Source organism: Equus quagga, chromosome 12 (genome assembly GCF_021613505.1).
Source record: "Equus quagga isolate Etosha38 chromosome 12, UCLA_HA_Equagga_1.0, whole genome shotgun sequence".
Classification (NCBI taxonomy): Eukaryota; Metazoa; Chordata; class Mammalia; order Perissodactyla; family Equidae; genus Equus; species Equus quagga.
The window spans coordinates 45414951-45431099 of record NC_060278.1 but is presented as its reverse complement, the minus strand read 5'-3'; the positions used below and the strand labels follow the sequence as shown (position 1 = coordinate 45431099).

Below are 16149 nucleotides of genomic sequence, written 5' to 3'. Positions count from 1 at the left end.
CCTAGTGTGAAGAGCAAGATGTGGGGGCCAGTGGGAGAGGAGAGGCACAGTGGTGCAAAAAAATAAATAAGATTTTTATGAAAAAATCAAAACCACACACATATGTATATAATTTCCCATATTTTCAAAATATCATGTATCTTCATAAACTTGGAGAAAATGTTAGCTTTTTGTGTACTGTATTATAGGGATATTCAACATACACATTCAAATTTTAGAAACGTGTTGCAAAGTAATGTTTATGACACGGTTCTATTTTAGTAAATAAAAGAACCTCTGTAGGGGCCCGCCTGGTGGCACAGTGCCACATTCTGCTTCAGTGGCCTGGGGTTTGTCAGTTCGGATCCTGGGTTGGGGACCTACGCACCGCTTGTCAAACCATGCTGTGACAGGCATCCCACATATAAAGTAGAGGAAGATGGGCACAGATGTTAGCTCAGGGCCAGTCTTCCTCAGCAAAAAGAGGAAGATTGGGAGCAGATGTTAGCTCAGGGCTAATCTTCCTCAACCAAAAAAAAAAAAGGAAGAAAAGAACCTCTGTAGATGAGTTCTTGGTTCCAGATTTCTTTCATTTTCTCTGAGAAACTGTTCGAATATAATCCTCTGGACTTCCAGGCTCCTAAAGTGGATGTCCATTTATTTTAGAGTGGTATGATCAATATAGAAAAATTATAGTGTAGTTCCCTGTTCCCTTCAGTACCAGCCAGTGGTCCCAAAGATTGGATGCTTCCTGAGGGCAGATCTGCGCAGACTGTGGGGTCCTTTCCATACAGTGGATGAGAGAATGAGAATTGATTATTTCTTGCTCTTTGAGTTTGCTGAGGCTCCACTTGGTTCTTCACTGGGGAAGATACAGGAAGAAGTGTCAGCTCTCAGCTGGTGTCTTTCTGCCCTCCATGTTTTTATTCTAGCTGTACTATACATGCTTTTATTTCACTGACTTTGGAGGGTGAGAGTGTACTCTGAGATGGGGCAGCATAGTGACTGTAGGAGGACTTCTGCATCTGTGGTCATCATTGGTTTAGATTTCTTTCAAGTTATGATAGGTACTTTTGGCACTGGTATTTTATATGGCATTCTTGGATATAACATAAATCCTGTTTTCACCAGCAGTTAAGGAGAAGGTAAGGCTTGCCAAGTGAAAAGTTTCTTTTATGGAACTCTTGTATCCCTCATCTTTGGGGAACGTTTGTTTTCCAGGTTTATCTTATATACCCCCATGTACCTCTTTGTGTTTGCTTACAGGAATATCTAAGATTGGTTTTTGTCCCCTAAATTTACCTTTACTAACATCGGACTGGAACACAGGACCCCTTAACCCCACTGTAGTCCGTTAAAATAGAATATTTGGAATACTTTGAGACACACACACACAGTCTTTAACAGAGTATTCCAGAGTACAAATATACAATGAATAGGTTAAGATTCACTCATACTGTAAGCATCCCACCTCATACGTAAATGTAAAGCATCTTCTAAGATCAGTCTTGTTCAACAAGACATCTGGTTTAGAGCATCTTATCACATAAAACATAAATCCAACAAAGCACCCAATTTGAGACCCAAATGATGCAAACAGCGTGGAATATCTGTATGATAAGTGCTTCCAAGGTTATTTGTATCCCATTAAATTCTCTCTTTTCAAGCTTTCTAAGATTTTTTAAAAACTGGTTCCAACTGTTGATTTAAAAAACAAAGCAAAACTGGGGCCGGCCTGGTGGCTTAGCGGTTGGGCTCATGTGCTCCCTTTGGTGGCCCAGGGTCCACTGGTTCAGATCCGAGGCAAGGACCTACACACCACTTATCAAGCCATGCTGTGGCAGGCATCCCACATATAAAGTAGAGGAAGATGGGCACAGATGTTAGCTCAGGGCCAGTCTTCCTCAGTGAAAAGAGGAGGATTGGCAGCGGATGTTGACTGAGCGCTAATCTTCCTCAAAAAGAAAAAAAAGCAAAACCGAACACTCCCATTCTAAGGATGATCTATCTGGATGTGATCAAGAAAGCTGTTAGATTATTAACTCACCTTTCATACTTAAGTGCTGCCAATTTTCAAGGCCTTTTGATGAATCACTTTTTCCACTCTTGAGCTTAAATGAACAAACATTGTTCAGTTAGCTGTGAATACTAAAATATTGATTCTTACGTAAGAGGAAAAAAAAGATTAAAGTAAATCAAAACAGAAATAAAAAAATAGTAGACCTGATTAATGTCATTTACATTGAGAAGAAAAAATATATACACACATAATTTTATTTATAGATATATATATATATATATATACAAAAAAATTTCCACATGTTTTTGGAGATTTTCTAGAGAATTTGTGAATCCTAAAAGATAGATAGGATAAGTAAAGGTGATCAGCTGGCATTAGTAATATTAATGGAATCAGTATAAGTATAGTCAAGTTAATGCAATATGTATGGGGAAGAAATTGAAATTATTCAAAAGACTAATGTTTTAGAAATTAAAACACCCATTTTAATATCATCCCCCTTTCCTTTCTTTGTTGTCTCTTTTTCTTCTTTCTTTGGTTTCAAACAGGCCGTATACTCCTTTAGAAGGAAGCATCTCCAACGTGTGGTTTGACAGATATAAAATATCTAATGACTGCCCAGAACACCTTGAGTCGATCAATGGGATGTGTCAGGTGCTTACAGATTTGATTGATGATGAAGTAAAAAGTGGCATCAAGAAGAACAGGATATTAGTAGGTACGTAAAATTTGATTTCAATTTTGTTCACTTTTGTCTAATTCCATACATTGAACTTTACTTGGAATACTACTTAGAAATACTTGTATATCATTCGACGTGTTCCTAGTTTCAAATAAACTTACATATTAAAGGTTTCAAAGATATTAGAATTATAAACAACAGCTCATGAAACTTCATTTTCTTTTTAATAATAACATGGTTTGAGAATGCCACGTTTAATTTTCAGTTAAGAGATTATTCATTTCAGTTTTTAAGACATTTTATTTTAAGTAGCTTAAGTTTTATAGATATGTTTAAACTACTATTGCCGTGAGTAAGATAGAGTGCACAGTTAAAATATAACATCAAATTCATGAAGAGTAAACTCTTCAGAGTTAATATCACAGGAATAGGGTCTTTACAAACTTTTGTTAAACGTGTCTTTAGCATTCTCTGTGACCAAAGGAATATGATGTGCCTTCATAGAAGCTCTTTATTCTCCATAGTACCCTTTGCTTTTTCTGTAATCATCAAATACATAAACTATTAAAATCTCCGTTTCTATAATACATACAAAAATTAGATTGGCTGTGTAGAATGTGGATGGTGCAAGACATATTTTAGTGAAGGAGTTTTATTTTCAAATATAACTAATTTATAATGAGTTGCAGTTAATGATGAAATCATAAAGCAAATTAAATATCTCTGTCATGTTCTAAATAACATTAAAATGCACATTGAAGTCCTGTATATACAGGATTTGGGTAAATTAATAAACTTCCTTTGTGTCTGTTGAAGCACTGGACTATTCATTGAATTCAGAGGCAACATGGTATAATGAATAGAATCCACTCTTTTCCACCTGCCTTCAACTTCCACTTTTGTTAGTTAAAAGCGGTGTGCCCTCCAGCCCAGTCATGGCACCTTTCTGGGCCTCTGATTCCTCATCTACGTTTAACTCTGTATTTCTACATTTCTATGAGTCTGTGTTTAACATCGAGTTTAACTCTAACAGAGGTAAATGTGAAACATCACAGGAGTACTTGGGAGAGCGCGGGGAAGGGCGCCCAACTCAGTCTAGGGAATTAGAAAACAGGTACAAGATAGAGTTCAAAAGGTGAGAATGTACTACAGAGTCCGTCATTGTCATTTTGAAAATATTTTCTAAGTTCCTACTGTGTGCCAGGAAATATGTTAGCTGCTCAAAGAGACACACGGATAAATAAAACAGGATCTGTCTCACAATTACTGACAACCTGGAAGAGCCCATGAGGTGCGTATGATGAGAACTGTAGTGCCAACAAGCCTGTGAAGAGTGCCCTAAAGCAATGTAACTGATAGCTCTTCAAAGAGAATGATCATGTATATTTATTATGATTTTCCGGGACCCATCACAGTTTCTGGCACAGAGCAGATGCTTAGGAAATTTATAATGAATAGCATGACCTGATCAGCGGATTGATGATTTAAGTTATTAGTACCACAGGAATTCAGACAAAGAAGAGATGGTATATATTTGAGGCTATTAGAGAAGAGTTTAATAGGAAGGTAGCAGTGGCATTTGAGATTTTGAGATGTGCAAATAAAATTTTAATTAGTGTAGTTTGAAGGTCAAGGCATAGAGAATGATATGAACAGTATATAGAAGTAGAAAAAGTAACGCTTGCTGTTTCTTTGTGGACATGAGATGGCTGTAGCAGAAAGTTTGTTGTCTGAATGGAAAATGTCTTGTTGGCTGATAGCTGGGCTAAGAGACTGAAGAGCATAATGACAGAGTGACGAAAATGAGCTCAAATCTAAAGTCTAACCACTGCCTACCTAGCGGGTTCACCACTGAATTACCTGTGCTGAATTTCTGCTACTTCATCTGTAGAGTTGTACTGATAAGACAGGACCTATTTTCCTAGGAGACGATGTTTGTAAAATCCTTGGCTCATTCTAGGCTCTCAACAAATTCTGGTTCCTCTTTAATCCTTTATTCTATAGATAATTGGTGAGGGATGACAAAAGAAGGTCTTTGAGTCATATAGTTAATAAAACTGTGCTTTAGGAAAATTAATCTGGCAGAAGGGGTGAGTGAAGAGATGCAGTTGGGTGTGGGAAAACCAGTTACTGAATTTATCGTTATAAGGTAGTGAGATCCTGAAGAAATGTGATGACGGTGGATAAAAAAAAGATTAGGATAAGAAATTGCTTTACAATAGAATTACAAAATCTTCATACATAAAAAAAGTAGAAACTGTTCTAATGAGACTCTTTATGTACAGGTGTTAGAGAGTTTATCACATTGAATTGTAGCTGCCATCTGCGCCTCCCCCTCCCTCCCTACTTCTCGCCCTCCTCCAGATCCACCGTTACTTCCTCTTATTCATCTTTGAAAAGAAACGAGATTGCTGTGAGGTCAGACAGCTAATACGAATTTTGAATCCAGGTTTACTTCCTTTCAAAGCCCATAATTCTTCTATTTAACTGAACATTTTTAAGACTCTTAATACATATTGTCAAATTCCTTTCATGAAAAAATTGTACCAGTTGATACCTCTACCACCTATATTAGAATGTCCATCTTTTACGCTCTCACTGAATAATATTGTCTTGAAAAATCTTTGCTAAAAATGAGTAAACAAAAAGTGGTAATTAATTTGCACTTTATTTTCCTTTTAATTCTGTTTGTTATATTTTGACACAGAAAACGTTTTTTAGTTGTCTGTTAATCTTTTCTTTTATGATTTTTCTTCAAATAATGTCCTAGTTTAAGAGTGTTTCTCTAGAACTTGGATAAATTTTCAAATAGATTTTCTACTGATTTTTCTATAATTTGATTTATTTTTTTTACATTTAATTCTTTGATTCATCTGGAATTTATTTTGGTTTCTTTATACCATATCATGGAAGGCTTTAATTATTTTCTAAAGTGCCAAGAGAACCTTGTTAAAGGGTAGTCTTATTTATAATGCAATCAGTAATATGGTCAATATTTTATCAAAGCTCCATTGAATTTATAACAACAGAATTTCTTTTGAGAAGGTTTATAGACTATTATATTATAAAATTCTTGAAATTTATTAAAGTCATATTAAAATATTGTATATAATATTTACATATAGGAAAATAAAAATTGAGAAAGAAAAAAATTACTTTTTTAGAATTTGTGAGATGAGCTAATTAACTTCTATAAATGTAGATTTCTGTAAATTAACTTCTGTAAAGCTAATTAACTTGTATAAATCTTAAGAAAGGAAAGAGACCACAAAAGTACAGATCCAAGGTCCTTATTATATGTATTGTTAGTTATTTAAGTAGTCAAGTGAACATAAATCTTCAATAATAGTTCTGTAAAGTTAAACGTGTGCCCCAAAATACACATGATTCTTGACCTCTTATACTATGACAAAAGGTTAGTTGTATTACCTCCTTTTTTGTATACTGGATTCTTTACATAGGTTAGCTCTTGATGCATAGAGGAAATAGCATTCTAGTCCTACAGGGATTTTTTTGTTGTTATTTTTTTGTCTTATTGATCTACCTGAACCTGTCATTTATGTGAAAATGTGGCATGAAAAGCAGTATCATCGCTGTGTTAGAGTATTTGTACGTGCATCCTCTGAGTTATGAGTATCATAATTACAGATGTGCTGATGCAGCTGGCAGTGTTATCGCGTAGTTGAGAGCTTGGGCTCTGGACTCGCGCTGCAGGTTTCCAATCCTAGATTCACCACTTTGTAGGCATGGAGTCTCCTTAACCTCTGTGCTCGGATGATCACAGTGCCTGTCTTACAGAGTTGTGATATCGAATTAGTCAAGTCATGTGAAATACTTAGAAATGCGTCTGGCATGCACTGTTGAAAAAGCCGTCTTACTGTTGTTAAATACTCTTTATACCACCCACCCCGCCATCATTCCAGAGAGCAGAAAGGCCATACCGGACCAATGCCGCCCCTCGGGGACCCGTAGGTAGCTCAGTGTTTCTTCCCTGCCAGCTGTTTTTGTTTTTGTTAGTGGTGCACATACTGTGTTTCCCTCTTTCTTTGTCATTCTTCATAGATTATTAAACAGAAGCTACTGCTTAGTACTTTTCTACTGGTTTTTATGCTGTTGTACAGTGTCTGTGATAGTCCATTTAAGTTAAGGAAAATGTAAGTGCTATTCATAATGTTTTAATAAAGAAGAGATTCAGTGGGAACTCAAAGAAAAAGGCATTTGAGATTCTGAAAAATTTTTATTAAACACACACCATAGTGAAGTTAGGTTATTTTAAAAAAATTGTAAGAGGAAAAACTAGAAAATTGCAAGATTGAAAAAGGAAAAATGGAGACAGTAGGTATAAAAATTGTTATCCTTATTGATTTTAATATGTGATAACATTTCTGATTTAATATCACACAGTATGTGCTCATGGAACCCTTGTCTCTGAGATTATAATTAGCACCAGTGTAGCTTTCTCTATGTTTGACTGTGCTCTATATTTGAGTAGGTAGGAACCCATTCTTTTTCTGTGGTTTTATTTTGATTTGTGATATTTTATTATATTAAACTTAGTTTTAAAAACTATTCTTTTTATAATGTATGATATCCAGCCTTTTCTGGCTAGTCTGCTTAGCCTCATCAGCTCAAAAATGGGACTTCTCATGCTAAATTCAACCTCAAAATTGTTAATAAAAATTTTAACTCCTGGAGCGCCCTACAAAACTGTCAAAAATTTTGCAGCCTAATGAGGGAGCTACAGACAGAAAGTGTTCTAATACAATGCAGCTATTATTGTAAAAGTATGCACAAGGCATAGTACATGCAGTGAGGAAAGAAGTCAACCTTTTGGGGAATTAGGAACTGCTTCTTGGAAGAGAGGACTCCAACTGGGTTTTGCAGAACAAGTGAGAATATGACTGGTGAACAAGTAGGGAAATACATTCGTGAAAGAAAGCAAGAGGCAGATGAGAATCTGTCAGGATACCCTGGTTTAGTACGCACTCCAACCCCTAGGATTATTGAACCATGTTCAGAATGACGCGAGCAAATGTGCCTTTTGGAAGGATGATGCTGACTATTCCATGGAGGGCTGGCCAGTCTGAAGGCCAGGAGAAGGGCAAGATGACAAAGGCAGTAGATCCAGGAGGACGACCGAGGACTAACACACGGTTTCATGATCTGGGGAACGCAAGGATGAGTAAGATTGTGGTTGACTGCAGATGCGTCAGCTATGAAAACAAATTGTTTTCTAGTTTTCATCACTGGAAATACATTGCTTTCTTATTGGAACAAATAAATCAACTTTGAGTACATAGGAAGAACTGGGCGAAAGATTCACTACGTGTCTCAGTGTTAGATATCTAGGAGGTAAGTGTTCAGCGAAAGTGTGTTCTTGGAGACATCTGTGAATCCTCACTCTGTATTAAGAAAATCAGACATAAGAAAGTTTACTTATTTAATTTTATATATTTTACCACATGCGACTCTACAGAGAGTATGATAAAAGTTAGGGGAAACACAGTCAATAATTGTGACTTTTAAATTAATTCTGAATGTTGGCAGTATAGTTATTAATATAACCTAGGTTCAAATCCTGTGTTCTGATAAAATTAATAATATCAGATTATTCTGTCTTCTTCTGGTTTTATTGACATGTAGAGAGTGTCCAGTGTGCAGAACATAAGCATATTTCATAGTACATTCTACCTCTCTGTTAATGTCTATCTTGAAAGTCTTCATTTCCTTCTAGTCTGTTTCTGTATAATGTGAGAAATCAAAATGGAGAAAGGAGTATCATTTTTCCTGTGTGCACTGTTGTGCTTAAAAAGTATATATGGTAGTAATACTACTAAAATAGTTGGTATTTATATTACTCTCGACAGTTTTTAAAATGCCATTATACATCATAATGTTTTATGTTTAGCTGGTGTTTAAATTATGCAGGTTGTTTTCATATACAGTATCTCTCTTGAGACTTGTAATAGTTAAAATAGGATATTTTTACATTTCAGATATGGAGAAACTAAAATTCAAGGAGATTACTGGCTAATGTAAAATAGAGTTGAGACTAGAACCCAGATCCATTGAGTTGGTCAAGAACTTTGTACCAGGGCGAGATTCCTTTTTTGGCCACTAGGTGGTGATAATTTGTTGTTAAGAGAAAATTGGTATATTTTAGGTTTAACTTTGATTTAGGATGTATAGAACCTGACAAATGATATGATCAGATTGTAAGAATTTTGATGATAAGAGCATACTATCAGAGTTTTTAAGCAAGGAGAAACAAGTGCTTCTGGAATTGTACCTGAGTAATTTATGTGGATGCTCTAAATACCCATGATGTGGGAAAGGATTTAGGGAATTATGGTCTATTAATGCAATTGAATATTATGTAACCACTAAATACTTTGTATACATATGGAAGGTACTTAGTAAGTATGTGTTGAATGAATAAAAAAATAATTATGGAGTTTCGTAATTCTGTAGAAAGAATTTCAAATCAGTTTTACATGAAAGAGAAAGTAAGGTATAAATTGTACGTATAGAGTATTTAACTGTTAAAATGAATTTTAAAAAACGTCAAAATTGTACGTGGTAGTGAGATTTTGGATGACTCATTTTCTTTATTTCTGTCTGGTGGAAACACTTTGCACAGTGAGTATATATCAATACATTAATTTTATAATAAGATTTAAAATAAAAATAAAGGGATAGTTGGAATTACCAGGTGAAGCCCAGCACCAAAATTTCCAGGCTCCCTTGTCCTGATCTTATTCAAGTGTCTTCTGAAGCTCTTTCATGGAGCTAAAACTTGAGAATGATAGCATTCTGCTACTTTGTTTTAACATATGTATGTCTTAATTAAACGTTATGTTTCTTCAACAACAATTACTAAAATTTAACAGGCCTGGGACTGCTATTCTAGCAGCTTTTCACAGAAGATGATAAATATTTTGTTTATCCTATGAATTTTGTAGGAGAGAAAATATGCAAATGAATATACCATAGATAATCAAATCTTTTGAGACTTTATCACAGTTCAATCTGAAGAATAATTCTAATATATAAATTAAATGGAAGAATTGTTGAAATTTGGAGGGAGGGTGGATTTTATTACATTTTAAAAATTCTAGTGAATTGGTGGTAAACTTGAATCATAAGTGTTTTTTCCTCTGGATTTTGTTTTCGGGTAGATTAGCTTAGTTTTCCCAGTGTAGTTTTTTATACATTGTTTCTGTTTTATTTTATTTAAAGAGTTCATAAAAACTGGGTTTATTATTTTTTAACGTGTTTTATTCAGCTTATTAATCTTAAATGTATGTTGAAATGTTAACTCTTGACATTTTAATACTTTGCCTGCAACTATAAATATACATTATAACCATTACCTACAATGAGTTTACTATTTGGTATTTACTTACTGAGCAGTATATTTTATATGGCATTTTAGACATTTAGATGGAAATTGAATTCAAATAACTAGTCCTTTGTTTTACATTTTCTTCTATTAGAAAAAAATACACAAAGTCTCTTTCATAGTAGTGTCTGATGCTAAAGGTGGTTGTATTCTCAAAGATGGCTGGTGAGAAATTGCAAGTCTCCTCACAAGGTGATAAATGGGTAAGGGACTGAGATTAAATCTTTAAATAATAAGATTTCAATGAGTACATTTTTCTTTGTTGTCAGTTATGAAAATTGAACATGAAATTAAATGTCTACAGGATGCATCTATGTTTGTTCATAATGACATTTTTTATGTGGGAAAATATTTTCTTTCTTAGTTTTTTGTTGTTGTTTCTGTTCTGGTCCCATCATGGGGGCTCTGAAACCATATAAAGTGATTTGGCTACTCTAGCCAATAAAAAGGAAGTGATGGAGGGGGAAATTTTATGTGTAAAATTTTCTCAATAAGTATGCTTTTAAAATCATTTTTAAAATATGTTTTTGCTTACTAATCTATTTTTGTTCACATTTTATCTTGTGATGTGATTTTTAAAAAGTCTTTATAACATTAAAAGATCACTTTTAATGATCTTAGCCTCAACATTATCTTTTTCTGAAATATTAATTTTCTTTTCACCCCATTTATGAATTTTGAAGCTTTTTTTCAGTCATTGGTACAGTTTAGATTATCTAGAACTTCGTTGTCCAGGATGATAGTCCCTAGCTACATGTGACTATTTAAATTTAAACTAGTTAAAATTAAATAAAATTAAACATTTGGTTTTTCAGTCACACTAGTTACGTTTAATATGTCCCATAGGTACATTTGGCAAAAATATAATTTAAGCCCTTCAATTTTTCCATAAAATAAAAACTTTGTTCCTGCAGCCTAGATTTCTTTTAAATCATATTTTCACTTTCTGTTCTTACCGTTTATACGCAATTTTGAATTGTCTGCCTTGCAGCTACTGATATTTTTCTAAGGATGTGATTCTCATACATTTGATTTATGGGTATAAGAGCTTTTAAGATTTCGACATATGCTCTGAGATTGTGTTAGTGGCTCTGGGGCTGAGTCTAGGAATCTTTATTTTTAAGGAGCCAGAGTTAGGAATCCTTGACCTGGGAAACACTAACCATTCCCTCCTACATTTTCTAAACTTTTGTATCATGTCAGATCACCAAAAAGCTACATGATGACATAAATTTGTCTCCTTGCAGAAACAACCTCATAGAACTACAACTGACATCCGTTCACTTATTCAATAAATATTTATTAAGCACCTACCATGTGCCAGGCACTGTTCTGAGCGTAGGTAGGGTACCTCATGAATACAACAGATAAAAACCCCTGCTGTCTTGAACCTGATAGTCTAGTGAATGTGAAGCCTCCGTGACCCAGAAAAGAGTCAGTAGCAGAAGTGGCTGTATGTAAAATGTCTGATTTTGAGTTCTGATTTTGAGTTTTATGTGTAATAAGGATCTACTTGATAAATTCCACCCAGGAATTCAATGCTAGGAAAAGTTTCTAGTCCCATTTGGTATGATTCCTTCTGTGAAAGGATACTGCCTTGCTACGGAGAAGCAATCCAATGTCCAGTTGCACCCTAATTACTGCTGCCCCCATATTATAGACTGTGCCTCTCTTTCTCTTTCTCCCAACCCCATCTCTCCCTCCCTCGCATTTTCCCCTCATTTTAGAGATGTAGTTTTATTGTTAACGATGTATTTTATTATAAGCAAGCTTGAATTCATTTTGTAAGTAAATGGGAAAAGGAGGGGAGATAGGAGGTGGTGAAGGAAGTAAGCATTTGCTAAGGTGGACTCTATGAACTTTAAGGAAAGCTAAGATCGTTTTCTGAGAGAGATGGAATCTTACTCCTAAACTGAAAGTAGACTTCTGTATTTACAGTAACTCTGTAAACTTTGAACGTCCTTCCTGGTTTGACTTTTATGAGTGATTATTAAGCATTTTTATAATAGACTTAAAAATTTGGTGGAAACCTTAGAGATCATCTGGTCCAGCTATCTAGTTTTACTGGAAATGGAATCATGGATTTTAAATAGTTTACCCAAAGATATTCAGCTAGCATGTGACTGGCAGGATTAGAACTCAGTTTCCCTTATTTTCAGCCTGGTCCTCTTTCCACTAGACTTTAAATTAGAAAATGTTTTGTGTGTCTTTAAATAGGACAAATCTAAGAGACGTTTGTAAATGTTTTATTACTTTCATCCTATAATATATGGTTTCTAAAAATTCAATTAAACAAACTTCTATCAAGTTGTCACTGTGTGCCAGGGACTGTGCTCACCAGTGGGCATGTGAAATGGTGAAGCCAGCTCGTCAGCCTGTGTGTACCAAGTGGGTGGAGCCATTGCTTAGCTCATCATAAGCTCTCAGTCAAAATGTGATGATTGAAGAAAGAACTGTTCCTTACCCTTAAGGATTTCAAAATCTAGAGGACTAATTTATAGTCAATAAATTAAAACTTGATAAGAATTGTATTTCAAAATGTGTTTGCTTCATAACTCACATAATGTATTACATAGAGAAACTTGAGGAGCCAAGTCAAGTCTCTAATTAGAATTGTGGCAAAAGCTTAGAGTTCAACAAACTTAGAGTCCCAATAAGCTTAGAGTTCTGTCTGAATACTTACAATGAATGTTTACCAGAAATACAAATCTCCTCTATAGGAAGATCTTATATCCAAATGGGGCATGTCAAAAATTTATTAATGCACAAATTCACAGATCGTGTAACCCAGTAGCTTTTAACCGTTTTGGGGAATCTGATGCACGTGTGCAAATTTTGCATACACTTTTAAGATGTTTATGCTCTCCCTCTGCCGCCAACTCATTCATGAACCTCTAATTAGATGTATCTGCATCTGGGGATGGGGTGGAGGTTATTTTGAAACAGCCCTTTGAGTGGTTCTCATTTATGGTGAGCTCCTGCTACTGAGGAGACCCTGTTATTTCTTTCTGGTATGTTGAAAACCACAGATGTAATATTTATCATACACTGTAATTATTTACATATTATGCCCTTTGTAAAACTCAAAAACTTCCCAAGGCTAGTCCTCTTGACTCATACATTTGTATGTACGTTAAACTCCGTTGCAAGCAATCTGGGTTCCAGAAGTCCTAGCTCTATAGCTAAAATTCGGGATGCAGCCTTAAGCAGGTCACCTAATCTCCTTGGGCCTCAGTTCCCTTCATCTATGAAAGGAGATTGTGATAAATTCAAATTTATGTTGTCTAAGGGTTCAGCTGTACCCTTTGTTAAGTGTAATAAAGCAGGAGGCTGGAAATTAGGAGATCTGAATTCTACGGCAAAGTAGATTTTTGTATTTTTACAAGTGTGTGGTATGTGATTTACTTTCTATATTTACTTCTTTTGAAATATAAATGAGAAGTCTTTTACTCCTCACTCAAGCTGGAGAATATCAGACCACGTCTCATTATGTACCTGTCTCCATATTTTGAAATCTGTTTCCGCCATGAACAGAAGGGTCCATGTATTTTAGTATATGTGCTGTCAAAGGGAGCACGGGGTCCATGTATTTTAATGTGCTTATCTCCAGTGACTAGCACAGTGTTTAACTCATAAAGATAAAAGTTTTTCAAATGAGCAAATTATTTTTTTAAACTGTTTTTAAAAAGTTCGCATGGGTACTTCTGTTTTAATTATATCATCATAAGTCAGTTTCCAACATAATACTGTAATCCAAATTTGTTTTAACTAGGTCACCAAATTTTTGATCATCCTTCCTAATTTAGGGATCACTAAGCATCTATTATATGGCAGACACTAGACTATAACTCCTCATGGAGCTCATAGCTTGGCAAGTAAGAAAACAGATCCATATTATTAATTCTAGTTGCTATGTGAGGACTCCTGAAAGTATAAAGAACATATAAGTAGACGTTAGAAGTTTAAATAAATAACACGTACTATGACTCATATTATAGATTATGATAAATATTTTAACTCAATGAACATGACTTCTTTGTTCAATTCCAGCTCAGTTTATAACAATCTCTTTATCACTGATGACATAGATGGAGCAGTGTTGTCTACTCAAAGCAGATCTTTATCTATGAGATCTAAAGTAGACTGCATTTCTTTTTAGCGCTATATCTTTTTAAGGGTCTCCAAATATTTTTAAAATATTTATGGAAGACCGGCATAGATATATCTTGTTCTAAATTTTTGTTGTGTATTTTCTCCTTTTTCTGACAAGTGAATTTTTGCTTCTTTTAGGAGGATTTTCTATGGGAGGGTGCATGGCAATGCATTTAGCATATAGAAATCATCAAGATGTGGCAGGAGTATTTGCTCTTTCTAGTTTTCTGAATAAAACTTCTGCTGTTTACCAGGTAAGTTCCAGATTTTCAAAACAAAAAAGAATGAAATATTCACACATTAAAACTAAACCAAAATTGGTAATTAGGCAATAATACTTGCACAGAGAATTCTGGAAATTCATGCCCAAATTAGTCACATTGATTAATTCCAGCTGGTCATTAATGTTCAGGAAATACCCTGTGCAAAGAATATTGTTAAAAAAAGGTGTCAAAGGGAAAAGGATAAAAAACAATAAGGGTATGATATGTATACATCCTTTATCCATATTAAAAATATAGATGATTTTAGCTAGGTTTACTTATTACATCATGAACATAATCAAAAGAAAGAGTCAATTACATTGCTGATCCGTGCTTCACAGCAGTATCCTAATTTGTCAATATGATGCATTATAGTGTTGCTGCTTTATCACCAGAGGTAGAAACAGCAGATACAGAAATGAGAACTAGAATGTAATTTTTCCCTCGATTGAACCTTAGGTCTGTGTTCATCCCTCTTTCCACTCTATGTGAAGAGGTTTGCCGTCCCAAGTCACACAGTCTCTTCAGGAAATGCTTTGACCATTTTTGAGACTGTCCTCTATGGAGTAAATGCATGTCATGTACACCCACAGCTCAAGTGGTGCCAGCGACCAGCTAAGGCCCCAGGCCTGGCCTGCCTACCACTGTGTACCTCAGACAGCACTACCACTGTCTCTTTTTTCCCTGTAAATATTGAAGCTTTGGTGAAATTGGAATTTTATCCGCCCTCCCTGATTTCCAAGAATGATGTTCTTCAGTGAGTTTCTTAAACTTTTCCATTTTTATGTCCTCTTCTCTAGGCTCTTCAGAAAAGCGATGGTGTACTCCCTGAATTATTTCAGTGCCATGGTACTGCAGATGAGTTAGTTCTGCATTGTTGGGGTGAAGAGACAAACACAATGTTAAAATCTCTAGGAGTGAGCACGCAGTTTCACAGCTTCCCCGGTCTTTGCCATGAGCTAAGCAAAGCTGAGCTAGAGAAATTGAAATCATGGGTTCTTACAAAACTGCCAGGAGAAATGGAAAGACAAAATGAATGAATCAAGATTGATCTGTTAATATACATGCAGTGTCTTTGTGAGAAGCGATTTTTGCTGCCAAGTTATAATTTGATAAATGATCATTAAAATACTAAGAAATATCAAGTTTCCTGACTTATTTATTAGTTATTAAAATAGCACCATAGAGAGTAGTATAATCTTATTAATGGTAAATGTTATACAATCATCTGTGTGTTAATTTTCCAGATACATTTTTATAAAGCTTTGGAGAACTTTTAAGTAATTAAATATTTAAATGTGAAAAAGTAGTTTAAGCTGGTTTAAATAAGGGCAATGAGAAAACATGAAAAGACTTAACATGGTATTATTTCATCTTGCCTACCCCTTTCTTTAAATTGCCTTTCCAAAGATATTCATGTTTATGTAGTTTTTCACAGAATAAGACTCCAAGTTTATGAAGTGGTTTCACATTATCTCACTTGATCATCACAAGAGCCTGATGAGATAGACGTACTAGTTGTTACTGGTATTTGATAATAGGGATAGAAGGATTAAAAACTTTCCAAAACTCCTGAACCAAGATTAGAATCCAGGCCTTCAGATTCTCAGTGGAGCTCTCTTTCTGTTGGACCCAATTGCTGGAGTTGTTG

At 34.9% G+C, this 16149-nt stretch overlaps 1 protein-coding gene across 1 annotated transcript in view; it reads left to right on the top strand.

Annotated features, from left to right (window-relative positions):
* The window catches only part of LYPLAL1 (lysophospholipase like 1), a 43316-nt gene extending 27677 nt beyond the window's left edge, over positions 1–15639 (top strand). The window contains exons 3-5 of the mRNA XM_046677950.1: positions 2548–2717; positions 14374–14489; positions 15299–15639. Of these exons, the coding sequence (XP_046533906.1) occupies positions 2548–2717; positions 14374–14489; positions 15299–15538 (526 nt within the window). The 3' untranslated portion in view covers positions 15539–15639. The remainder of the gene's footprint in view (positions 1–2547; positions 2718–14373; positions 14490–15298) is intronic.
* The last annotated feature ends 510 nt before the right edge of the window (positions 15640–16149 follow it).